The sequence below is a fragment of the Aedes aegypti genome, chromosome 3, assembly GCF_002204515.2.
Source record: "Aedes aegypti strain LVP_AGWG chromosome 3, AaegL5.0 Primary Assembly, whole genome shotgun sequence".
Lineage (NCBI taxonomy): Eukaryota > Metazoa > Arthropoda > Insecta > Diptera > Culicidae > Aedes > Aedes aegypti.
Window position 1 is genome coordinate 156,636,724 of NC_035109.1, and position 26,417 is coordinate 156,663,140.

General features: G+C 36.9%; 2 protein-coding genes across 10 annotated transcripts in view; one reads left to right on the forward strand and one right to left on the reverse strand.

Moving 5' to 3' along the window:
- The window catches only part of LOC5573887, a 65,485-nt gene extending 40,626 nt beyond the window's left edge, over window positions 1-24,859 (reverse strand). Inside the window, exons 1-3 of one of the 9 annotated variants that reach the window (XM_021853846.1) lie at window positions 23,791-23,918; window positions 23,566-23,729; window positions 22,501-22,876 (exon numbers count right to left, since the gene is read on the reverse strand). In XM_021853846.1, the coding sequence (XP_021709538.1) occupies window positions 22,501-22,552 (52 nt within the window). In that variant the 5' untranslated portion in view covers window positions 22,553-22,876; window positions 23,566-23,729; window positions 23,791-23,918. Of the gene's footprint in view, window positions 1-22,500; window positions 22,877-23,565; window positions 23,919-24,635 lie in introns of those variants that run through there. The other 8 variants (XM_021853848.1, XM_021853850.1, XM_021853852.1 and 5 more) reach the window with 8 other exon arrangements.
- LOC5573889 (rabankyrin-5) overlaps window positions 1-26,417 on the forward strand; it is a 130,203-nt gene that overhangs the window by 63,872 nt on the left and 39,914 nt on the right. The window lies entirely within an intron of this gene.

A 26,417-nucleotide genomic window follows, 5' to 3' on the forward strand; every position in this document is an offset into this window, starting at 1 on the left:
GTGTTGTAGAATTTTACTCTTATTTCAACTAAAACACTGATTCTATTGAAAATCGAAGAAATCCCGGGAGCTTCGATTTTTGTCCCGAATCCCGGGACAAGCAAAATGGCCGAGAAATAGACACACTTGAAATCATTGCAATACTTTTTCAAACGAGTCCCTATTTCTGACGGGTAGTGTAGTTCCAAGGCTACAAAGTGGTAAAAAAAATCATGACGATTCCTACATATTTGCAAAAGTTATCGAAGCTGGAACGCAATAGACGTGAGAGAATTTTTCACAATAGCTTTAATTCAACATAGTTAGGAGAAATGATTGCAAAAATTCTCAAATTTTCGAATCCCCTACCAATAACTTTACCGTGTAGAACGTAAGGTGGATGTACTCGGTAATTTTTTGCAGATAAATTTATTTTCGAGTTGATCGAGCAAATCGAAAAATTCCGGGCAATAACCAAGCGTAAAAAAAAAGAAACACCGTTCGGTTTAGCCATTTTCTTGCAAAATTGACTGATAAGGTAGACGGGGCCTTCATTATCAGCCGAGTGGTTAGAGTCTGCGGATACAAAGCAAAGCCATGCTGAAGGTGTCTGGGTTCGATTCCTGGTCGGTTCAGGATCTTTTTGTAATGGAAATTTCCTGGACTTTCCTGGGCATAAAGTATCACCGTACCTGCACACGATATACGAATGCGAAATGGCAACTTTGTCAAATACAGCTCTCAGTTAATAACTGTGGAAGTGTTCATTGAACACTAAGCTGAGAAGCAGGCTCCGTCCCAGTGAGGACGTAATACCAATAAGAAGAAGAAGTATAAAAAAACTCCGTTATTCTTGAACGGTTTCGTTAACCCTTCAGTCGTCGCGCGGTTTGCCACCGTCAGAACCACCACGCTGATGCTATGTACGATAAGCGAGGTTTTTTCACCACTGTTGTACAAAATACAACAGCGCGACGACTGAAGTGTTAAAAATGTTGAAGGTTTTCTTCCTACATTCAATAGTTTCGAAAATATAAATTTAGGAAAGTTAGCAAAAACATTGTGAATGGACCACTCAAATGACGCTAATTTCTAATCTAAACAAATCTGATAACAAAGTTATCAACGGCCAGTAAATGATGAGTTTGTGACATAACCGCATTGACATACACCCTGATAACGCTATTCAAACGAGTAGATTATTCCCAACGAGCACTACAATTAATATAGAATCAGCCCATTAACCTACAATCAACTGCAGTACAACAACATTATTAAAAATAACGTTTTCAGACGCGAATGCTAACGCACCCATCCCGGAAGCATTGATAAAGCTTAATTGTATGCAGCTATATACTCGGTTGAAGATGATGTAAACGTTAAACACTATCGTCGTTCTGTCTCCGGTGGGAACATCTCGGATCAACAACCGCCCAGCTAGCTACTATCTTAATGTGTCGTCAATCCATTGAATATCATCCCGTGTGGACATCATTGATGCTTTGCGCTTACCCGTTTAATGTTGAGGAGAGGTGCATCGATTAAGGCTCGTTCCAATTTCCTCGTCTTGTTGGCCGGAGGAGTAAAGTGTGTCACAATTGGAATACATGTCCATAGCGTTATCATATCAATTTGGCTGCGCAGCAAATACGCTATCGCGTTCGCCGACGCCGCCGCACAGTGGTTCCATTTGTTCTACGAAGCGGTCATAAATCATTTATCTCTCAATACCCGATGGCAAATACCATTAGAAATTTCCAAATTAATTATTTTTGACTGTCAAAACTCCGTCGAGGTTGATGTCGTAATTGATATCACTTCAAAAATTCTTATTAGGATGTGAAGATCATAATGCGAAGGCTCTTGTATATGAGTATATATGTGCATAAACGGACATTGCAATTATCTTTCCATCCGAGTCCAAAATTTACTAAAGTATTTAATATTTTTTGAAAGGAATCATGAAATCCGTACATTGAAAGCAATATGTCAGGATTATTTTTTCCAACTTAAGAAGATTCCCTGCTCAGGGTTGCTCATAAGCCTACTTTTCTGTATGGTGATATAAAAAGCTATTCAACACTTTTCTATGTGTCGAAGATGTAAATACCAAATAAATACTTGAAATACTTATTAATTGATAATGCCAATTTGACATCAAATCCTACCAAAACCAAATAACGAACATGCCACCTAACATAATTAACCTTATGTTTCAAATAAGCAATAACTAATGAATTATTTGTTAATATATTGTTGCTTCTTGATATATTTTTTATTCTCACACTTTTATTTTCTAAGCGCTGAATCTATAGATACTAGAATTTTGTTGAAGATCTTGTTTTGATGCTAAAAAAATAACATTTTCATGTTGTTTCTCCCACACTTTGGGAAGGCATGTCATGTATATTAGAATGGATGTTGTACCACTACTAATTTATTAGGATTTTATTGTCTCAGCGCCCTCACTAAAACTACTCAATAAATCAATGTACAATGTTGCAAGTGTATTCATATTGAATTGAAGTATAAGTAGTGATAATTTTATTGTTTTGTACATTCATTCCAGTTAGCTACAATTATACAGGTATGTAATAAATTTTACGAATATTTTTAGCATTGCCATTTTTCTTAAAAACTAACAACTTTGAAGGCACGCTGCTAACTTATTTGCAAATATTTGCAGCTGGAACCTTCACAGGTTCATTTTCCTACTCAAACATGATCATGTGGTGGCAGAAGTTTGATTAAATGTGATTAGGAACATATTCGAAAACGTACTTCAAATAAAGTGATGTAGTCACGAAGTGAGTATATTCCTATTCTCATTACTCACATCAATAATAATCCCTGGATGTCACATATTACTATAAAATGTATCGGAAGTGATAGATATACATCTGTACTAAGGTTCTGTAACCTAAACTGATTGAAAAATCAATTGATTCTGATTTGCGAAGACAATAAACAAAGTGTTGAAATCGCTTAATTTTCAACGTATTTTTAACACATGAAAAATACACTCCATCATTCATAGCCCTACTATGAATATTATACAGGAACGCCTATAATGTTTATGTTTTTACATTCTTGAGATCATAATTGATCTATGAAAAAGTAAAGCAATGACAAACAAGACATTTTGTTTATCGATTTGTGGCCTATAGGCGGTACCACTGTGCACCGCCGTCTGCACGGTACAGTATGTGCTATTAAAAATGATGGAAATATCACATCTGTGATGTAAAAAAGTTGTTAAAACGTTTGTATGTGCTAATTTGCCTTGGCAACCATAAGTTCAACTTTTAGGATTGTCCTTCACGTATTGATTATTGCATCACTCATTTAATTAAATTGTTCAGTTAGAAAAATAAAATCAGAGGGAGACATATTACTTGAAGTGGGTACATTATCTGATGTTTTTTCCGTTAAAATTTTCGGTAGACGAAGAGGCGGAGTAGAAGTTTCCTGTGGTGGCAGGGTTTTTTTCCATTTGATTTGAAACAATTAGAACGGGTACTCGTAGTATGGAAAGTGGAGAAGTTCAAATTACCTGCTACGATATCGTCAATTAGTTTTTGAAAGAGCATGATTATAATCTTCCTGATAGGTATGATTCTTAATCAAGCGATCGTTAACTGATCAATGAGCATTGTTCGATACTCTACCAGGGAAATTCCGGAAACGACCGTTATCGTAACGGACATTATCCTTCATCTGCCTGGCACGAGCCTCGACGACTCTCCTACGCGAAGGGCAAGCCCAAAAATTTGATTGCCCCCGCAATTTGCGCATATGAATTTATCGGTATCTTCCTTCACTGGACAGACGTCCTTAGCGTGAGAAGAACCTCCGCAAATCATTCATTTAGTATGCATGCGACAATTTTTTGTACCATAACCCCTCCTTTGGCACTGATGGCACTGAGTGGGGTTGTGGTAATTTCCTCCAGGTTTCTGGAAATGTTACCATGTCACACGGACATCGAACATACATAAGCTCAAGGGATTCCATTAGGAGTTCCTTCAGCGATTGCACCTGGAATTTTTCAAGGGATTCCATCAGGAGTATTTCTAGCAATGCCATCGGAAGTTTCTCCAGAGATTGCATCAGCAGTACCATCAGAGATTCCACATGGAAATCTTCCAGGTATTCTATCAGGAATTCCTCTAGAGATTTCATCAGGAGTTCCTCTAGGGATTCCATCAGGAGTTCTTCTAGGTACTTCATCAGTAGTTCTTTAAACAATATCTTTAGGAATTCCTCCAAGAATTCTATCAGGAGTACTTTTAGGGCTTTCATCAGAGTTCTTCAAGGATTTTCATCAGGAGTTCCTCGAGGGATTCCATCAAAAGTTCATTTTGAGATTTCACCTGAAATTCCTCAAGAGTTTCTATCTTTCGAAATTATATCAAGAGTTCCTCTAAAAATTTCATCAATATTTCTTCTAGGAGTATCATAAGGAGTTCCTCTAGGGATTCAATCATGAGTTCCTCCAATGATTCCTTCAGGAGTTCCTCCAATGATTTCTTCAGGAATTCCTTCAAGAATATCTTTAGGAATTTCTCCAAGGATTCCATCAGGAGTTATTCCAGGGATTCCATCAGGAATTTTTATAGCGATTCCATCAGGAGTACCTTCAGGGCTCCCTTCAGAGTTCTTCTGAGCATTTCATCAGGATTCCATCAAGAGTTTCTTCAAAGATTTTAACTGGCATTCCGCCAGAGATTCTACAAGCAGTTCTTCCAGAGATTATATCAGGAGTTCCATGAGGAATTCCATCAGGATTTCTTCTCGGAATGTCATAAGGAGTTCCTCAAGGGATTCAATCAGAAGTTCCATCAGGAATTCATCCAAAGGTTTCATCAGGATTTGCTATAGGGACATCATCAGAAGTTTTTCTATGAATTTCATCAAGAGTTCGTCCAATGATTTCATCTGGGGTTTCTTTAAGAATAGTTGAAGGAATTTCTACAAGGATTTCATCAGGAGTTTCTTCAAAGATTCCATTAGAAGTTCCTCTAGGGATTACAGCAGGAGTTCATTCAGGGATTCCATCAGAAGTTATTCTATCATTTATTTTATCAGGAGTTCATCAAAGGTTTCCATTTGGTTTATGCAGAGATCCTTCTGGGATTCCATCATGAACACCTTCTGGGATCGCATCAGAAGTTCTGTCAAGGATTCTATCAGGAATTTTTCTAAAGGTTCCTTCAGGATAATATTCCGGGTTTCATCAGGCCATTTATTACGGATTTTTCCCAGAACTAATCAAGGGATTCTACTCGAATTTTCTTAAAGGGGTTTCTCTAGGGAGTTCTTGAAGAGATTCATCCAGGAACTCTTCAAGATAGTCCTGAAGGAAATTCTAGACAAAATTGTTGAAGGAATTTCTGGAGGAATCTGTAGAGGAATTACTAGGGAAATCACTAGAAGAATCACTGGAAGATTTTGATAGGAGCAATTTCTGGTGGGAATTCTTGGAGGATTTTTTTATGGATTATGGTCTCGAGAGGGATTTTTGAGCAATCTCTTTAGGATTTTTAGAGAAATTCCTGGTAGAATCGCAGGAAAAAATCCTGCTAGAATCTCTTTAAAAATTCCTGAAGTTTCGCTGGAGGAATTCTTAAATAAATCTTTGGACGATTTGTTGGTGCAAATATTTAAGGAAGCATTGGACGAATCACTGAAGAAATCCCTCGGGGAGTTTTTTGTATTAATCCCTAGAGGAATCCTTGTATAACTTTCTGAAGGAATTCGTGACCCTTGAGAATTATCTGAAAGATGATAAAATGCGATAAAATTCCAGTTATAATTCCCCATCAATATCAATTTCCTCCGGTACTTAAGTTTTCAAAGTTCTGTTCATCCTTAATACGAGACCCATAACGCGGGTAGATCACCTTTTCGTGGTGCGTTGTGGGGTAAAGATCTGCCAGTGAACCCTAGTCCTGACTGCTTCAAACGAAGAGAACAGGATATTATAGTAATCAAAGGAACATTTTTTAGTCCTTATTACAATTGTAAACCTTGTTGAAAGTGACAAGTCTCGGTTTACCCGGTTGCCGAGAATGATCTTAAGACAAGGAAAAAAATGAGTCGAATACAACAATTTGTTTTCTAATCTTTTATTTATTTAGTTCTCTAATTTGAAGGAGTAAGGACTAGGATTCTGATGCATGGACAATATCGGTGCAATTTCTTGGCTTTATCAAGGGATCCGATTTTGTCTGATAAGGTGCGCCCCTGTGGAGAGTGTACCCACCACATTCTTCAGGGGGTATAAATAGCGGAACCTTTCAATTAGAATCCTTTCCTGTGATCAAGTTAGGAATTACAACTGTAAGAAAACCGAATACTTTATCACTTCTCAATAGTGATAAGGTAACATGACATGCACTAAACAAAGGACGCGGGATATACTACAATAGATCAAATCTTGGTCGCAGTGGTTTATGTTCCGAACAGAAAAAAAAAATCCTGAATACGACTATTGTCAAAAAATCTTAGAAAGCCCCCACAATCACATAATTCGAAAAAAATAACAATTACAGATTCACTAGACTTGTCGAGATAGTTCAAAACGTGCGAAGAATTTTTAATACTTATTCATACAAATTTTTTCCGTTCAAACATTTTAACGCACCCTGTACGAGCAATTCATCCGGTGCGCGGACCGAAAGCGGCTTGCGTTATATTCAAATTGAATTATTTATTGTCTGGGGTCTCGTGAGATGTCATCATTCCGCGCCAGACCGGACGACAATGCGCGGTCTCATCCAATCTCATGAACTCGGAAGCGATCTTGCGCTTAGGTTTTGTTACGTCGCGTCGTCTGCCCGACAAAGCCATTTGTGAGGCAAATAATCGGAGTAATTTGTATTATCCAGATGGCGCCCAAAATTTAAAGTGTGATGATGTCGATAGTTTGTATCCATTGTTGACCGCTGTTGAAAATTGCTTCGCAAAGCTGGCGCAAGTGTTTGTTTACAATGGGTTTATGATTCGATAATAACGACCAAGTATGACAACAATAAACGAGGAAAGTTGAAGGGTAACGACAATGCCGCCGCCTTATTAGCATTAATTGCACTTTCGCTTTCCATTACTCGATAACCGGGTTGGCACATTAAACTTGTTGGCACGAATTCACTGGCACGCTTGTGTTATACGCTTGCATCGTGTACGTGATCATACGCGTTGTTGTCCCTTGCCATAGTCTGTGGAAAGAAAGCACAAACATTGCAACTCTCATGAGTTGGTGAGCAGCACATGTGCCATGTGAATCGATCTCGAATGAATCATTCTGGAGAGATCAACGGTTGCTCTACACGCTTTGGGTTCGGTAGCTCTGGATGGTTACCACGCGGATATATTAGCGACTAGATTTGCCAGTTTTAGTATTATAAATTAGCATACTACTCGGGGTAGAATCTAAAGGTTCGAAACCTTTAGTGTCTCTCAATAGAACCTAAATTTTGTATTGAATATTTCAGCAAGTTTTTTTATTGTAACCTAGGTGTTTCAGCATACGTTGTATAGACCAGTAGCCTAGAAGCTATTGTGAATATTAAAATTTAATCTTTAAAGTCAAAAAAAAACAAGGTCCCATACATTCACCAACTTGCCCAGTATAAATTGGACGCACATCTTCCTCTATATACCTCTGCATCGCATTATCATTCCGATAGCTAATCTATTTACGGGCTATCTAATGGTTTCAGCACGTCGTTTACCGGTAAATACTTCGTTTCAGCCATAAAGGCAAATAACAACAAGCAATGCCAGACTTCTTCGGTTGAACATAGTTCATAGAAAATATCCACCACAACAAACACCTGACGATAAGCCACCCGTGACGTTAACTGTATACTACCACGGTTTACCGGGGTGATAGCTTCATCAATGATGTCTTAGTTCAATTCACCTGATAGTAAGAGGCAGTCCATTCAAATGATAGTTTTATCATCGAGGGCCAAAGCAAAGTTAAATCCTTTAGCATGAGTTCGATTTCCGCATTTCTTGGGAAAAAAAACTATCATCCGACCATATATGCGGATTTAAATATGGCAACATTGAGCAAGGAATGCTCTCAGTTAGTAACTGTGAAACTGTTCACATAATACTAAGCTTGGAAGTAGGCTCCGTCCCATTGAAAACTTAATGCAAGAAGAAGATTTAGCATAGCAGCGTATAATGGCGTCATACACAAATTACGTATCGCTTCAGGAGTACGTATCGTATTCTGCGTTACTAATTTAATGAACACTCTTATTTGACCGTGCATCATGTCGATTAGACTGATTCAGTTTTTAAAGTTTTGGCTCCCCTATGCCTAGACATGCCTCAACGATCTCCTTTTTGGTCAATATCATCCTCTTAAGGTCTGAAACGAATTGGATGAAATTTGGCTGTGAACACACCATTTCAAAATATTATTATATGGAAAGGTTCATAACCCTTTCTCAAGAAAAATATTTCCAGCCACAACTATATATTCCGAAGATCGCATTTAAGTTGGATGTCATGAATAAAGATAATGGGCGGTATGAATAAAATGTAGTAGTAAATAGTAAATGCTACATGTGGAACACGAGTGGAATATGTTTGTGTCATTTTCCTTTCTACATTTCGAACTTACAACAAACAACGCGGTGGTATGAATAAAGGGAGCATTTGCCACAAAGCTACTAGTAGTTAGCTCCAGAGGTTGCTACTTATGCTTTGAGAATAATTAAAATTTGAGTAAAACTCATGGGAAAACGATGTTAGCTTTAATATTCCGAGAGGTATTCTGAGATTTCCATAGAAATTCTAATATTTCGAAAATAATTTTGAGATTCCGGTAAACCTACCGTAGGGATTTCGATTTTTTTTTTTTTTTTTGAATTCTGGCGTTACGATATTTATGTTGTTTCTTAGACATCCTCGGACGTCAGATGGTATTTATAAAGCTAGTCGGAAGCTATTTATAAATTAATTTTGCGTAAGAATTCTGAAAACCTCTATTCTCTTATGTTTTTTTGGAATTCCGCAATCCCTCTACGAATCCTGGGATTCCGATAGGCATTCTGGATTTGTTCTAATAATTCTGGGATTTTGGAAGCCATTCTGGGATTCTCGTGGGAATATACTACTTCGCGTCGAAAAATTAGTTAACCAACGTGCGAAGTTCGACTTTTGACCAACTACCTCACGTCGCGACTCGCTTCGCTTTAGTGTGCATTATGCGCAGTCTAGAGAATCGAGTTGTGACGCGGTGAAGTTTCGAACTTCAAATCAACGTAAGAGGTGTCATTATATGGAATTCTCTGCCTAATGTCATTAAGGAGTTAAATTCAATGTTTAAATTTAAGAAGCAATGCAAGGTTCACTTCAAATAGTTAGTTGTTAGTAAAATAATCGTTATAGAAAAGAAAAATGGTAGAAAGTAGTTTGAATATTTCTGTGACGCACTTCATGCAAAAAAAAAACGTTGCAGCGTTCAAAAGATGTAAATCTTATGCTACGTGTGTAATAAATAATAATAATAATAATAATAATAATAATAATAATAATAATAATAATAATAATAACCACTCGGCTCAAAAAATAACATTTTCCTTAAAATGAGACGTCCTCAGAATATTTCTCTGGAGAGCATTTTGTGTTTTTCTTAGATTATATCTTGGAGAAATCAGAACTTGTAGCGGCCGGTAGTCTTGGAAATAAGAACTTTAGAGAACCCTTCCCTGAAATAAATCTATGAGTTATGAATACAAAAAAAAACTTAACAGGAACCTCGACATGAGACTTTCCCATTTGAACAGACATTTCTCTAAGAATATTTCCCAGACTTTTTTTGAATTCCTCCTGACATTACGACAAGTATTACTGATCGTTTTACTGTAAATTTCTTTCATATATCACTTCAAAGACCTGCACGTTTAATTTTCAACTGAAGAGGCTTGAATGTTACATGATCGTGTAAATTTAAAGTGCATTCGATTGAAAAATAAGCGATTTGTCATTGACATTTCAGAAATTTACAACATATTTTTAGCTGTGTGTTCCGAAGTTTGTTTTGTGAGTTTTACGAACTTTGTATTCAATTCTTCCAAGAATCGTTTGGATACCTTCAAAGACTCAGTTTGATTTTTTTTTCTAATAAAAAACACCCTTTTCATTAAAACTACACCCCTACATCTACCACGGAGGGATTACTACAGTTTTCTTAATACAAACAATGGTTTTAGCTCAAAAGATCATCATATTGGTTGGTTCTTCATCATGGCGAAGAAATTACTTAGAAGATTCTATTAGAAATCTTTCCATGTTTCAATGAAATCTTAAGTTCTCTAGAAATTTATCCAGAATCAATGGTTGATTTTGAAAAAAAATCACAAGTCAGTCTTAAAAGATTCTTTCGGTTATTCAGGGAAATGTCAAGGAAATTTTTAAGATTTTTTGCAGAAAATTTGGAAAAATTGGCGGGGAATTTCTAAAGAAAATTCTAGTGTAACTCTGATGAATCTTGTATGAGCTATAAGTATGCCTTGATGAATTTATATGAGAATCTCTAAAAGAACTCCTGGATTGTTGATGAAATTCTCCCGAAGATTTCATTGATAAATTTCTCTGAATAACGGTAGTAACAAGGTTTTTTTGAGGAATTTCGGACAGAATCCCTGTTATTTATCGAGGAATTGTAATTGATTTCATCGAATACTGACTTAAGGAATTTTCGAGCAATTCCAGGAGTTATTGTGGATGAATTTTTAAACGAATCCTTTTAAAAATGTCTGGATTAAATGAAAAAATGTGCAAGTATAATATAGAATTTCGAGAGGATTTTTTTCGAAGACTCTGGAATAAACCTTTGTAGAAAAACTTCTGTAGAATCTGTCTTAGAAGTAACACTTTGAGAAATCGAAACTGGATTCCGAATAGTCCTTTTGTGCATTCAAATCATCGGATAACAATTTTAACATGATAAATCAGATCCTATTTTGGAAATACTCATACAGTTAGCAAGAGGTGGACATACAATAACGATGCAGTGTAAATCAGGCTAAAGAGTTTGCAAGCAGTAGCATTTCACTTATTGCTGAAGAACATCTTTTCAATTATGAGGTTGTCAACGTTAATCAATCCAAATTTGAGAAAAAGCTTCATTTTAACAGTTCTTCTTCTTCTTCTTGGCATTAACGTCCTCACTGGGACAAAGCCTGCTTCTCAGCGTAGTGTTCTTTATGAGCACTTCCACAGTTATTAACTGAGAGCTTTCTTTGCCAAAGTTGCCATTTTCGCATTCGTATATCGTGTGGCAGGTACGATTATACTCTATGCCCAGGGAAGTCAAGGAAATTTCCTTTACGAAAAGATCCTGGACCGACCGGGAATTGAACCCGGACACCTTCAGCATGGCTTTGCTTTGTAGCCGCGGACTCTAACCGCTCGGCTAAGGAAGGCCCCATTTTAACAGTACATTAGCTATAAAGGGTAGTAAGCAAATTTTTAGAAGACCAGATTCTGTACTGGCTACGACTCATTCTTACATTATAATGCCTGTACTCGTCATGATCGCTACTTCACCATAATTATGTACAAGAGTCTTTCGGTCGGTTTCCAATCAATACATCAAGCCATTATCCAAACATCAAAGCATTTGCAGGAAAATTCAATAATATTTGAAGGTATTTCTTGTTGATGCTGTGTGGCCGGATTTTATTGGAAGAGACAATTCTCTTCTATTGGCTTATTCTTGGACCTCTAATAAGTAAATATGATGACCATTACAAATCGACATTAAACGTTAAATTCATCAAATGTTTGATTCCGACTCGTGCAACCAGCCGATGTGTACTTCTTCCGTCTGTTGCATTTTTTCAATTTATTGCCAAAAGGATTGAAAACCTCATACGTTTTGCTGTTTTTTTTAATGCAATTATATTGCAAATCACCCGGATCATTCGATACATTTATACTAGTTAATGGTAAGAGTTTTCAAAATTTTCAAAAAGCGATATATAGGAGATACAATCAAACCTCGATCTAGCTTAATTTCGTTATAATATGCCCTCGATATAATATAACTAGATATAAGGCATATTTTCATAAGCCTTTGGAAGTCGAATTCAATAAATTTTCATTTGTATCTAATGTCCGGATTTTATCTATTGATTCCATTCGAATGAAAAGATCTGTTTGGTGTTAATTTGAACACCATTCATAAATTTCACATAAAATTATGATTCACTACGAACAGGTTCAATAGAACTCGTTTTTTACAAATAATATAATAAGTTTTTGCTTCAATATAATGTTAATAGAAATCATTGTGTGATCGAAAAAAATATTTCGCGGTACGCAATTCATTATTTGACAATATTTATATGAGTTTTTTTTTCAAATAAATGTCCTTCCTGTCAATATTTTCGATTGATTTCGAATCATACATAACCATTTAATATTTTGAGCAATTAAAAAAGTTAAGCAATAAAAATCACTCGTAATTAATATCGTTTTCGTTTTTTAACAGTAGAAACCGTACTTTCTTGTCTCCTACATTGATAGTATTGCTCTCATGTTTGCCCTTCCTATCTACACGACTGGAGAAAACATGTGGCCTATCTATATTTTCGTGATCGGCAATGAGGAAGAGCGTAAAGTGGTCGGAAATTGACACCAAATAAATTTATGTTATTATAATAAATTACCCACCAATTTTTAACTCTGGTAAAGTAAAAATGTTTTTATAATATAGATTAATATTCCATCTCCTCGTAACTATTGCAATCAGCAATAAAATTATATATTTTGTTGAATAGGAATTCGGTTTTCATAATATTCGATATGCAAATATTTGCCCCTCCTGGCTACACCACTGGTCCATCACTCGTAAGCCTTTAGATTTTTCCATATTTTGACACGTAGAATCCAGCAAAAATAGTCCGGTTGACATCCCAGGGGGCGCCATCGTGGCGCTCCCCTGTGAGTGTTTCAATTTCTAATGCGCTTTCTACTTCTTCACCGAGCGATAAGTTAGACAAAAACGGCAACAGAATGAAGTAGCGAATGATTATTTACATTCCGATTCCACACGATTGCAGATGAGCGCTCACTAACTGGAAATACACCCGGCGGAATGATTCAGTGAGCGCGAAATTCGCCATTGGTCCCGAGATGAAATAGCCCAGGGCTAAAAATCTCGTTAACCCACCGTCGGTCGCCCTAGTGTACTGAGTACACGCACTTTGCGAAAAGTCGAAAAACACGTTGAAAATCCCTTCAAATTGATCCGGGTGTTGGTCCTATTCCAAGATCTACTCTTCTTCTTGCTTGTAGAGAAGAAATTTTTCGAAAAAATCAACGAAAAGTATTCGAAAACATCGTGTTTTTAACCTAAGTTTTTAGGCGTGTACTCAGTACACCAGTGCGACCGCTCGTGTAACTTTTTTTTACCAGGCCCGTCACACGAGCGGTCGCATCGTGTACTGAGTACACGCGGAGCAATTTTGGTTGTACATCCAAAGCTAGGCAAGATAGAATATGGATGTCTTCGTCAAATTTCTTCAGTCCAACGGTACCAATTGGACAGTGGACAGAAAACACTTTGGAAACATCCTCATCTGCCTGTGGCCATCGGATTGTGCCCCGGGGGAACCGATGTAGTGGACATTTCGCAATGCAACATCTCGTACACAAATATCTCAGGATCTAGATTTTTTAGCAAGATGGTGTCTTCGGCAAAGTTGTTCAGTAGGTCAAGGGCTAACATGTGATAGGCTGCTTGTTTCGAAATTCTGCCACCAGATGGTGCTAGTGAGCATTTTATTTTTCAAGCACCGATATCTCAAGATCCTGATTACCTAGAAAGATGATGTCTTCGATAAAGTTGTTTAGTAGGTCAAGGACTAACATATGATAAGCTACCTAACAAGAAAAACTGCCACAAGATGGCGCCAGTGAGCATGCAATATTTTAATCACGAATATCTCAGGATCCCGATTTTTTAGAAAGATGGTGTTTTCAGCAAAGTTGTTCAGTAGTTCAAGGGCTACCTTGTGATGATCTTCTTGATTCGGAATTCTTTCAATAGATGGCGCTAGTGAGCATGGTATTTTGCGAACACAGATATTTCAGGATCCTGGTTACCTATAAAGTTGACGTCTTCGACAAAAGTGTTGAATAGGTCAAGGTCTAGCATGTAATAAGCCACCCAACTTGAAATTCTACCAACAGATGGCGTATTTTGATCGCGAATATCTCAGGATAACGATATTTTAGCAAGATGGTGTTTTCGGCAAAGATGTTCAGTAGATTAAGGACTAAACATGTGATGTGCCGTTTGATTCGGATTTCTTCCACAAAACGACGCTGAAGATGCAATTTTTCGAACGCAGATATATTTGGATCCTGATCGCTTAGAAAAATGATCCTGAGATATTTTCATTACTAATAAATATTACCGTAATCCGGGGTATCATTGATCAGCGGGGTAATATTGATCGGAATGATCCATCCCGTAAAAAGTTCGTATCGCCATTTATTTGAAGGAACATTTTCAAATAATGAATGGTGCTTCTCTTTCTTATATTCATAAACTAATGAAAGTGAAGATCTTTGCGCAAATTGCGTTTACCTTATGCGTAAATTTGTCAACTTTTCGAAACAATTATTTCGATGGGTTAGGATGACGCTACTGAACATTCACGTCTCACATAAGTTCTGCAAACGATATGAGCAAGAAAAATGTGATTCTTACTAAATATTGCATCGCCGAAAACAATAGGGTCCTAAAGCCCTATCCCAATTTTAGTGCCAAACGCTTAAGTTTAGGTCAAAAACATATGTTTACTCAATTTTCTAATGTTTTCCGATGGTTTAAGTTCAAAAAACATATTTTTAATTTTTTTAAAATTTTGTCACCCCTTGGTTTAAACTCAAATTTTGGGTGTATTTTGTTTTCCGTGTCCCTTCCGAAATGTCAAAAAGGAACAACCCCGGTGTTAAAAAGTTGAACCCCTGTGGTAATTTTGTCGACTAAGCGAACGTCAAACATGATCTCAAGTGTCAAGGTTCATTTATGGATCCAATTTTTAAATTAAAGTTTAAATATGATATATACGTTATTTGAGCGGGAAAAAATGCTAAAGTAGTTGCGGTAACATGTTCTTTCGTGTTATTAAATGAAAACAAGATTTCATTAAACATTTTAGGTCCCTATTCCGTTGTCAAAAATTTCATAAGTATGCTCAATTAGGCAACATTAACGAACTACTGTTAAGAATATAGAATTTCCTTAGGAAATTGCCTACTTTTAGGCGTATTCAGTGGTTCGAGGTGTTTTTAATTTTAAAATAACTCAAAAAGTAAATGACTTGTAAGCGCTTGGCCTTCATATTCGGCTTCGGGGGCCATGATTCAAGTAAGCAACGACATTTTTAATATTACCGAACATTGTTTACATAGGTGATCAATGTTACCCCATATCAGCTAAATCAAACATTCACTTAAAACATTTTTTTAAACATGCTTAAATCTTTCAAAAAACAAAATGCAGTATATAGTCACAAGCTATGGGTGGCAGTACTAGTTTAAAAAATATAAAATTTGCAACACTTGCATTTTCAAACGAAATACTTAAGAAATATTCAAAAAAACGATCAATGTTACCCCGGATTACGGTACCCCTTCGGCAAGGTTGTTCTAAGATGAAAGCCTAAATGCAAGGAACCTCAAGTTTTAAAATTCTTTCAACTGGTTCAACTTTCAACTGCTCATCATGCATATTTTGATTGCTTATATCTGAGGATCCCGATTACATCCAAATATAAACTTCTCGGCTCAAAAGTTCAGTAAGTCAAGTACAAACTTGTGATGGGCCACACTTGTTTGGGAATTCTTCCACTAGATGGTGCCACTGAGTATGCTAAATTTTCAACCCAAATATCTAGGATCGTGATTGCTTAATCATGAAAATGACGTCTTCAACTAAGTTGTTTATTCTGTCCAAGACTGATGCATGTTTACCATGTAATAAACCATGTGATTTGAAAACGGTGCTCTTCAGCATGAAAATCCCATCAGAATATACTTCAGAATTTCATGGACAGTCAAATTTCCAGTCGATACTCAAAAGATCATCGACTCATGGAACAGGTATTCTTTAGAAAGCTGATAAAAGGGAGCATGATTTTTTTGTTTTAAGTATGGTTTCATGAGTCGATATCGAACTATGGAACATCGACTAATACAGGTTTGACTATATTTAAAAATATGACGATCAAAATCATTGCAGCCTGCAGTTGGTCGCATATATACGAATAGGTCGTTAAAAAAATGATCGATGGATACCTATGAGAGTGTGACGCCTTTTTGTCTGTGCTGAAATCAAAGAACTGTCAATGGTGGTTACAATTGAGCAATAGGCCTTTTCACGAGACGTCTCAAATCAGCTGATTTGTACGTGCCATAAATTCTTTTGTTCTCATGACTTTTACTGTGCGCCGTGTGTTGGTGCTGTCTCGCTCTCTCCCACGGGCAACTTAAAAACAGAGCGCACAATAAAAGTCAAACGAGAGAGCGAGCGAGTTCCAACACACGGCGCACAGTACAAGTTAAAAGAACAAAATAATTTATGGCACGCACAGAGGCTGCAGAGGCTCATGGGCGGCAGAAAGCTGTTACACAAAAACAAAGATGGATGGGTTAGTGCAAAGTGATATGAGAAACTCGGTCACTCATGGCGACTCACGGGATGGCACGCACACTACAACATTGTTCGAATCACCTCGAATGGGATAGATATAGAGCTTAGTGACATTTGAACACACGTAAACTAGCATACGCTCATCATACACAGTTTGTTTTTGTTTTCCTCAAAGAAACTTGCACACGGTTTCCAGACTCATCAAAATGCATATGGAAATATTACCCAATTTGAAAAATTTACACTCAGTTTCTGGGTGTTTTTCGAGACTGAGTGCATATTGTTTTCCTCTAAGGTTCACAACTACATCTACACTAGGGCACCCATACCATTGGGCGTGATAACCACTATTGCCTGTGTTGTTTACAAATCAATTCAAAGTGCTCTTTGTGCTAGTATAGCCATATTATGATTATACTAGCACAAAGAGCACTTTGAGTTTATTTGTAAACAACCAGTAAGTGAAATCATCGGTCACGGCGATAATCATAAGCCTATCTCTCAAGCTGATTTTCCGGAGGAAAAAGACGTGCCATAATATCAAACCCGACCAGTACTTCGAGTGTGTGCTCTCACGAGATGTGCAGCAACGAATTTAGATTATCACCAGCAACGAGAAGTTTGCATCCTACTTTTATACTAAATATAAAAATAATATTGTTCAATTTGAATCTAGAATTTGAAGTAGAATGAATTCTATATGTTTAATTTTATATTGTGCTTATCTATTTATTTACTGGTAGCGAAATGTTTTAACATTTGCCAAAACGTGTATTGATGAGCCCAAATGATCAGTATCATAAGATGTTCAGAAAGTTAAATGCTCACTGGCGCAGGGTTACTCAAAATATAATTGCCAATAACATGTGAGCACTTTCTTTACCCAATAAATTTGATGAAGACGTCCAGTTTTAAAATAATCGGGAACTTGACATTCTGTATTTGAAAAAAATTAAACCAGGAGCTCTTTCTCTAGCCTGATGGAATTATTTGAAATCTAACGGCCCATTGCATTTTGAATTGAATGTGGAAGAATTTTGAGTATGTATATTTTACACTTAACACGTGTATATCATGGACCAAATATACAGAACAACTTCATCAAAGACACCATCTTTGTAATCTAATTTTATTTTCCTAACCAGGATCCTGAAATAATTCAATTCGAAAATTTCGTTTTGTGGAAGAATTCTGAATCAAACTGCATATCATATGTTTAGTCCTTGACCTACTAAACATATTTGCTGAAAACACCATCTTGCTAAAATATCATTATCTTAAGATATTCGCGATCAAAATACAGCATGATCACTAGTGCCATATTGTGGTAGAATTTCAAGTTGGGTGGCATATTACATACTAGACCTTGACCTATTCAACACTTTTGTCGAAGACGTCAACTTTATAGGTAGCCTGGATCCTGAGATATCTGTGTTCGCAAAATATCATGCTCACTAGCGCCATCTATTGAAAGAATTCCGAATCAAGAAGATCATCACAAGGTAGCCCTTGAACTACTGAACAACTTTGCTGAAAACACCATCTTTCTAAAAAATCGGGATCCTGAGATATTCGTGATTAAAATATTGCATGCTCACTGGCGCCATCTTGTGGCAGTTTTTCTTGTTAGGTAGCTTATCATATGTTAGTCCTTGACCTACTAAACAACTTTATCGAAGACATCATCTTTCTAGGTAATCAGGATCTTGAGATATCGGTGCTTGAAAAATAAAATGCTCACTAGCACCATCTGGTGGCAGAATTTCGAAACAAGCAGCCTATCACATGTTAGCCCTTGACCTACTGAACAACTTTGCCGAAGACACCATCTTGCTAAAAAATCTAGATCCTGAGATATTTGTGTACGAGATGTTGCATTGCGAAATGTCCACTACATCGGTTCCCCCGGGGCACAATCCGATGGCCACAGGCAGATGAGGATGTTTCCAAAGTGTTTTCTGTCCACTGACCAATTGGTACCGTTGGACTGAAGAAATTTGTCGAAGACATCCATATTCTATCTTGCCTAGCTTTGGATGTACAATCAAAATTGCTCCGCGTGTACTCAGTACACGATGCGACCGCTGGTGTAACTTTTTTTTGAGCGACTGACGGAAGGTTAATAAAGAAAGAAAAAAACAGAGCGGATTGGTTCTCTCTCCGCTCTGTGAATCTTTTGATTTTCGGTTTAGGGTTTGTTCACAAATTTCATAACGCCAAAAATGACCCTTTTCAGCACCCACCAACCCCCTTCGTGACGCATTTTGTAAGAATGTTTTCCGAATTTTGTATGACTTGTAACATCTTGAAGACAGCACCCCACCCCCTTCAGCGTTATGAAACATGTGAATGGGCCCTTATCTCAATCGTTTGCGATTCGTTGGGATTGCGCTCATCCTAGTATAGTAGCCAGTTAGCGTTCGGCTGTCACAGATCATAGGCCAGGGGAAGTGGTTCACCTAGAGTGAATTTATAGCAGAGAAAAAGTAGATTTTGTATGAAAATTGACAGGAAAATGAATGACAGATCGGGTAAGTGAGTGAACATTCCCATGCTTGCAAAATATCTCTAGAGACCTTAACCAAAATTAGAGACCTTTTAGAGACATGCATTAAAATAGTAACCAAGACTCTTGAAAGGGACCTGCTTTCCTGAAAATGTACTATTTCTTGTACCTGTTGTAATTTATGACTTCATATGTTCATGAAAGACACCCAACTGGAACTGGAAACTATAGTTGCCTTTACCAACTTGGCGGTCTTAAGTCCTGCTTCCTTGTTCAGACAAGTTTTATTCGGAATTAAAAGAAATCATTGAAAACTAAAGGACTGAACATCTTAAGTAGTATTTAAATAGCATTAAAAAAGTCATTGAAAATGTATTACTGTTTCGGAATAATTTCACTGAGTATAGCCGAAATTCCCGGAGAATTCCAGATTTTTTCCAGGTTGAATAAAATTCCCCGATAATTTCAGGATTTCCAGCTTTTTACAGGTTGTAGACACCCTGTCTATTTATAGGAAGCGAAAGGAGCCATGACCTCAAAACCCCACATTCAGAGGGCCCTACAAATTGCGGCCTAAAATATTTATAATTGGATTTTCAATCACTGTTAGAAACCGTTGAACTTGGTACCAAATTTGCTGAATCACGTCCTAAGATTTGAAAAATACAAGGTGATTCCACACATCATAAATATTCGAAGCGATTTGAAACAATAGGCAATGTTAACAAGTTACTCAACAAACTCAATGCAAAATACTGAAGCAAAACGATTATATTTTCATAAACGGGGATGAATTTAGGATTCGTATTGAAGTTAAAGTTTTAAAATTTGTATGACTGTTTTAAGGTTCAAGAATCCATGATAGAAGTTCATGAAAATTGTTTCGGTTTTGAGGGTTTAGAAAATTTGTAAAACTGGGGTGGAATATTTCACATAAAGACGTTTAGCATAATGGACATTTGGCATAATGAGAATTATATGCTTCCTTCTAAATTGCTGCCTGTTCTTGTATGATTTTGTACTAATTTTGATGTTTTGATTTTGATCAAGTGAACAAAAGTCACAACAAATTGCAAGATTATATAAATATAAAAAGATCAATAACGAATTCTGATAACAATGTATCAAATCGAAAATTTATGTAGTTATTTGATGTATTAATTAAAAACATCAAATAATCAAATTGTGGGCTTCGTAGCCGTGCGGTTAGTGTTACCAGGCATTTAGCCGCATCGTGCTAGGGAGTGTGGGTTCAATTCCCGTCTCAGGCCGGTAAACTTTTCGTGTAGAAGGTTTTCCGACTGTGCCACTGGGCGTTGCATGCTGGTCCGTTGTCTAGTGTGGTGCTTCCTTCAAAGGGCATAAATGCCCACTGGAAGCATAATAATGTATTTGTCTTTAAAAAAAAAATACCGTTTTGTCTCAAATTCCACTCGGTTATTGTATGGCGATTTGATTGAATTGTTTCGCTGAAATATATCACCAATAAACAAGAAAATGGTAGTCCATTGCAATTCAATTATAACGTTTCCAATATAATTTATACCATGGGAGTAGTGATGATTCTCTAGTTTGAGACAAGTAGAACAAGCTCAGATAAATTTATTTGCTAAATTGTTCATTTGAATGCGATTTATTCGTGTTGTTCGGAATTTGAATCAAGGTGTTCGGAATATTAGACAGAATAAACACAGTGTTCGGCATTTGAATCCAAATGTTGTTCCATACTTTTGCGTAAAAACAATACTAAAACGAACTATATCAACATTATTGTCAACCAACAGCTAACAGTTAGATTTTGCGAATAAATTCAAATTTACACAAATATTAGCAAATTTATGCCAGTCAGATGCATTTGAAGTCACTGTTGGCCTTAAGTGTTCGGAATATGAGTCAAAACGGTATTGTTACATTACAAAAAATCAATAATCACTGGGATGTTAAAATTACAAAATTATAATTTATCGTAAGGACGCCATTCAACGCTCATGCTCCATTCACCGCTCATTGAAATATTTTGATAAAACTGATAAAATTTCCGCCATAAAAGATACCAACAACTATTGGCCTATCAGGATAGAATGGGTTAGAGTGAAATTCACATGGTTGTATTTTGTATATTTTATATAAAAAATAATTTGAGGCCGGTTAACGTGGTTAATATGAGTTTATCATTGATTTTATTATAAAAGATCAAAAAAGATTATTGAATCTATTTTTATCAAGATATTATAAATATCAAGATTTAATCATCGAATATTCAACTCCGCCATTAGACAGGCTATCATTGCAGATTTTGTTTTTTTTTTTCGTAGCTGAAAAATAAATAAAAAATATAGGAAGAAGGTAAAATTAAATATTTATTTGAACGTGTAGCTTTGATAATTTCGCTAAAAAGGTTGGTATTATTTCCGGAACTTTCAAATTGTAATCTCAATTATTATATGAACACTACCACTAATAACAACGATTGATCAAGACCGAATGAAACCAAATCAAATGTGAAGGTCAAAACAAAAATTAGGATACATATTTAAGGGGGCAGGATCGATCATTGATTTCGGAACTTCCAAAAGCAGTTTTTTCATTCAAAATCAAGAACATTCATAGGAAAATGTGTTCACTGTATTCTATTCTCTAACCGAAACACAGTGAACACATTTTCATTGAATAATGTTCAGTATTGAGCAAAAAACTGCTTTTGCAGTTTCGATGATGACGATGATTACGACGGAGCGTTGAACGTTAAAGTATTAACAACTGAGCAAGTTACAGTTTTAGTTTAAAAGATCTGACTTGAGCATAGTTTATAAACTTTTCCATAAAATAATATGATGAAGAGTTCAAGTGTTAGACATGAATGGCTGGCAATCCTCATAGTAATCCCCATATATACTTAAAATGCTGTGTACACGCCATTTTTTTCAAAATCGTTTCAAACTTTGGGAAATTGAATTTTATCATACTAGTCACATCATAGGTATAGGGGAGCAAAAACGTTAAAGTTTGCATCAGTCTATTGCCGGTCTTGTACGATGATTGTGATTTTACGCTTTGCTCAATGAACCGACAATAATCGATGCAGTGTATAGGTCACGTTTATTAATAATGCGATTAACTGTAATAAGTAAGAAGCATGTTGCTTCAGCCAGCAAACAAACATCGATCAGCTGAGACGAACAAAGAGAAGTTGAAAATGATACGAAATATAGTTTGTTATCGGATGAAAACATTGTAATATAGTCAGAACATGAAAACTCGCAACTCATGATACAACTTTTAATGTATTTCGATTGAGAGAGATTCCAAAGAAGATAATTACCTAAGACCAACAACAGAAATATTGTGGTAAGTGCCACGGTTTGCTTATCCATCGCAAACGACTCGGGGGTACTGCGAATCTAACGTGTTGCACCAAGTCAACGGGAATGACCAGAGCTGTTGCTGCTGCACTCGGAGCGTAATTTCCCGTTTTGTTCCCGTTAGTCACCACAACCGACGGGCATGTGCGAGAAGCCGGCTCTAAACCGCTAAATGGACGGATTTAACAAACGGTTTCTTTATGAAGTTGTGCACTTTTTTTTCGAGTAAAACAATAAATTGAAATTTTTAATTAGGCGAACTCCGTTTCATACATTCACATTCTGAAAAGGCACACTTCAATCATAATTCACAGCCACTGCCAAAAAGCCGGCACCCTAAAAATAAAACACAAACAAGTCGATGACGAAAGTTGCGCAGACGAAAATTTTCTACAGTATTGGACAATCATTCGGAATTGAATTCGGAATGATTTTCCATACCAAATAGTCAACTTGAGAGAATTATATCTATGTTATTTGTGAACCGATTTGAATTAAAATTCCACAACTTAAATTTTAACATATATTTATGTATGATTTTTCCAATCACGAGTTCAAAATCAGTTTTACTAAAGGGAATTGTTCGACGAATTTTCAAAATTACATTACTCATAAAATGAGAAATAGTATCATGGTATCTTTAGCATAGTTGTAAATTTGAACGAGATGAACAAGTTTTCCAAATACAGTTTTTTTATAGAGCTTCCATATTTCCATATAAGTCGTTTTTAATTTTCCGTCAAAAATATAAATTCAATCAAATCGTTATTTCGAACTCGTGATTGGAATAATTACTCAAACATATATATTGAAATTTGATATCTAACGTTCTGTGAAAATTTTATTCAAAACAGTCCGTAAATAACTGAGGTTAGCCTATCAAAGTTGATCATGTTGTATGGAAAACCAAACAAGATGCAAATTTTTGTCCATTACTGTCCACCGACTAACCGCCCGCCCATTCAATTCGACAACCGAAACGATTATCAAGGTCAGACACTTTATGTTTGCCGTGTGCCACTCACTGCTTCTCGGTTTCTTTCCTTAAATTTTATTTTCCTTCGACCAAAACGGTTGCTTTCTCTCAGTAATGCACCTAGGTATCACCCGTTTGGTATTCCGTGTTCCGCACCAGGAGAAAACTTTCCTCCGCGAAGCCGATTTCTTCTCACACTCTCGGTTGACTTTCCTATAGGGTTGCACCTCAATAAGTATGCTGCACTCAGGGGTTTTACATTAATCACTCTCACTCGTGCCACCCGGAATGAAATCTAACTGCATATTCTGCACCAACACGCTCGCGATGACCCAGTAACGTTCCCTCTCGCAGCCCTGGGTACCAATAAATATACCTGTTGCAAATCTTCCGACCGACAACCAGTCTTGGGAACTGTGACCACAATTCACCATAGTTCATCGATTCTGCCATTCAACCAAAACACAAAGCAGCAGCAGCATCAATACCATCAGGCGTTGCGCTGCCAACGGTTCACACACTGCTTGACTGTTTTTGTCTCTCCACTATGACCGTTTTCGGGCAGCCATTCCAAGGTGAATGAGTGAAAAAAGTGTTAAATCATTCAATCGCTAATATTTCGCTAGTGTTTTCAACTAATTGAAATCTATTAGCTCCAACAGAAAGAGCACAATCATTCCGTTGCGATACATATAAACAAGTTCAATTTCATGCTACCTTTATCGAGCAAAAATGCAAAACCCCGAAAACCGCAAAAATCGTGTCACCACTGTGCTCGAGTCATTTCGCATTCGGGGTTGAAAAACTTTAGGAAGAAGAAGATTACAGTTTTGAAGAGCCGTGACATTTTTTGGTTTTGAACGGTCATGGTTTGCTTTGGATTTTGATGGTCGTGTAGAAAGATGTAAATGTAGAGGTGGTAAATGTTTGCTCCAGTACTTTTCTCATCACTGCCGACAACTAATCTAATTGCTTCGGATTAATCATAACGGAGTTCTGCAAACTCGCGCGCTTAGATCGGTAGGTGTGCGTCTCTCGTCATCGACAACAAACGGTCGTGTTGCACATCCAAAGGTTCCCAGACTTATAAATCACACTCAGAGAGATGATTGAACGCACGTGGGTGTACTCTACAATATGACGACATGGGACGACGTATGACGAAGAAAAAATTCGCGGAAGGATTTCAACCGACCGACTCTCTGTCTCTGATCACAATACGCGTGTTTATTTTATGTTGTTATCGTTTCGGATGCTAGGTTGGTACTGAAACGCGCGTGCTCCTTCATTTGCCGGGGCCGAGACTTTGACGCTCAGCGCAAAGCCCCGCAATACGTCGAAGTCGGAGGATTGAAAGCATGCTTTGCTTATATTGCTTGCGGCGCGCAAAGCAGAGACGAAGTGAATTTACGGACGGACGAGACGGACGGATGACGAAAAAAGCACTGCGCGAGAGAACCGGTTGGTCGGGAGAAAACGGAAGAAAGGAAATGCTGGACGCTGTATGTATACGACACGTATCGCATCAGATTTGCGCCAGTTGTTACCATTTTGGTGCATATGACTAATGTAAGGCACACTGCCCTAACGGGGTCGTTCGTAACCCACGTAGACTATTTGGGTTAGATGGGGCATGTCCAAAGTCTACGTACCATCTTCTTTTTTTCTGACGATATGTCCCAACTGGGAGTGAGCCTGCTTTTTAGCTTAGTGTGCTTTTAAGCACTTCCACAATTATTAACTGAGAGGTTTCTTTGATATTTGACCAGTTTTGCATTTATATATCGTGTGACAGGTACAATGATACTCTATGTAAGAGAAAGTCGAGAAAATTACGAAAAGAGTTTTGACAGGAGGGTTTCGATCCCACAACTCTTGCAGAATTGCTAGGCCCCTGGTCACACACGCTTCTATTTTTTTACACTGAAACCTCCATTTGCGTGATCAGCGTGTCTACTATCTGAAAAAAAAACCTGGAATTATCAAGGAATTTTATTCAACCTGGAAACAAACCTGGAATTCTCAGGGAATTTCGGCCACACTTTGGGAATGTATTTTGAAGCAATAGTATATGGTAGAATACGGCGTTTTTGTGACACATAATCTTTCCAATCAAAAAAATTCCAAAGATCTTAGATCTTTGGATTCTTGATGGAATCTCCGAAGTAATTTCTGGTTGCGTAAAACAAATCATTTGTATAGAATATTTAAAAAGTCGTACATAATAGATGATGAGATTGAATTTTGACTGAATCGTTCTCAATCAAGCCCAAAATTAAAAATATTCCAGTTGAAATCAAGACTTTATGATTCATCGAGACTTGGATAACAATAGCAAAGATTCTATTAATGAAAGCAATAAGCAAATCGATAAACTATTTTATTTTATTGTTATACGCAAATAAAACCGTTCCCAAAAATAGGCGCTATCAGTTACGAATCCTGGAACAAGCTTATTTTCGATTTACGAACATACGCCATGAACATAAATCACAGATTCGGAAACAAAGTTCCACAAATCATCCGTAACGCCTGCTGAACTGATCACAGACCGCTCGAAGAAATCATAGAAAGGTGATATTTGTTCTGACAAACAAGAACTCCGTTCACGAGAACAAGAACACTGTGCTGGATCGCGTTAGGCGTTCTGCGATCCGTGATTTTAATGACCAATTTTGAGTTCGCTTTCACTGCCCATTTTATGGAAGATAATTTTAGGACATTTTCTTCAAACTAGCACAAAATTTTACATTATGGCACAATGGTTGTTAATGAACAGGTTGTATAACTTTTATATCAGCTACGAAATCGTTCCATTTTAGCAGGAACAACGTCTGTATAAGTCATATTTGAATAATATTACAGCCGAATCTAAACATTTAGCTGAAATAAAGAAAGTTT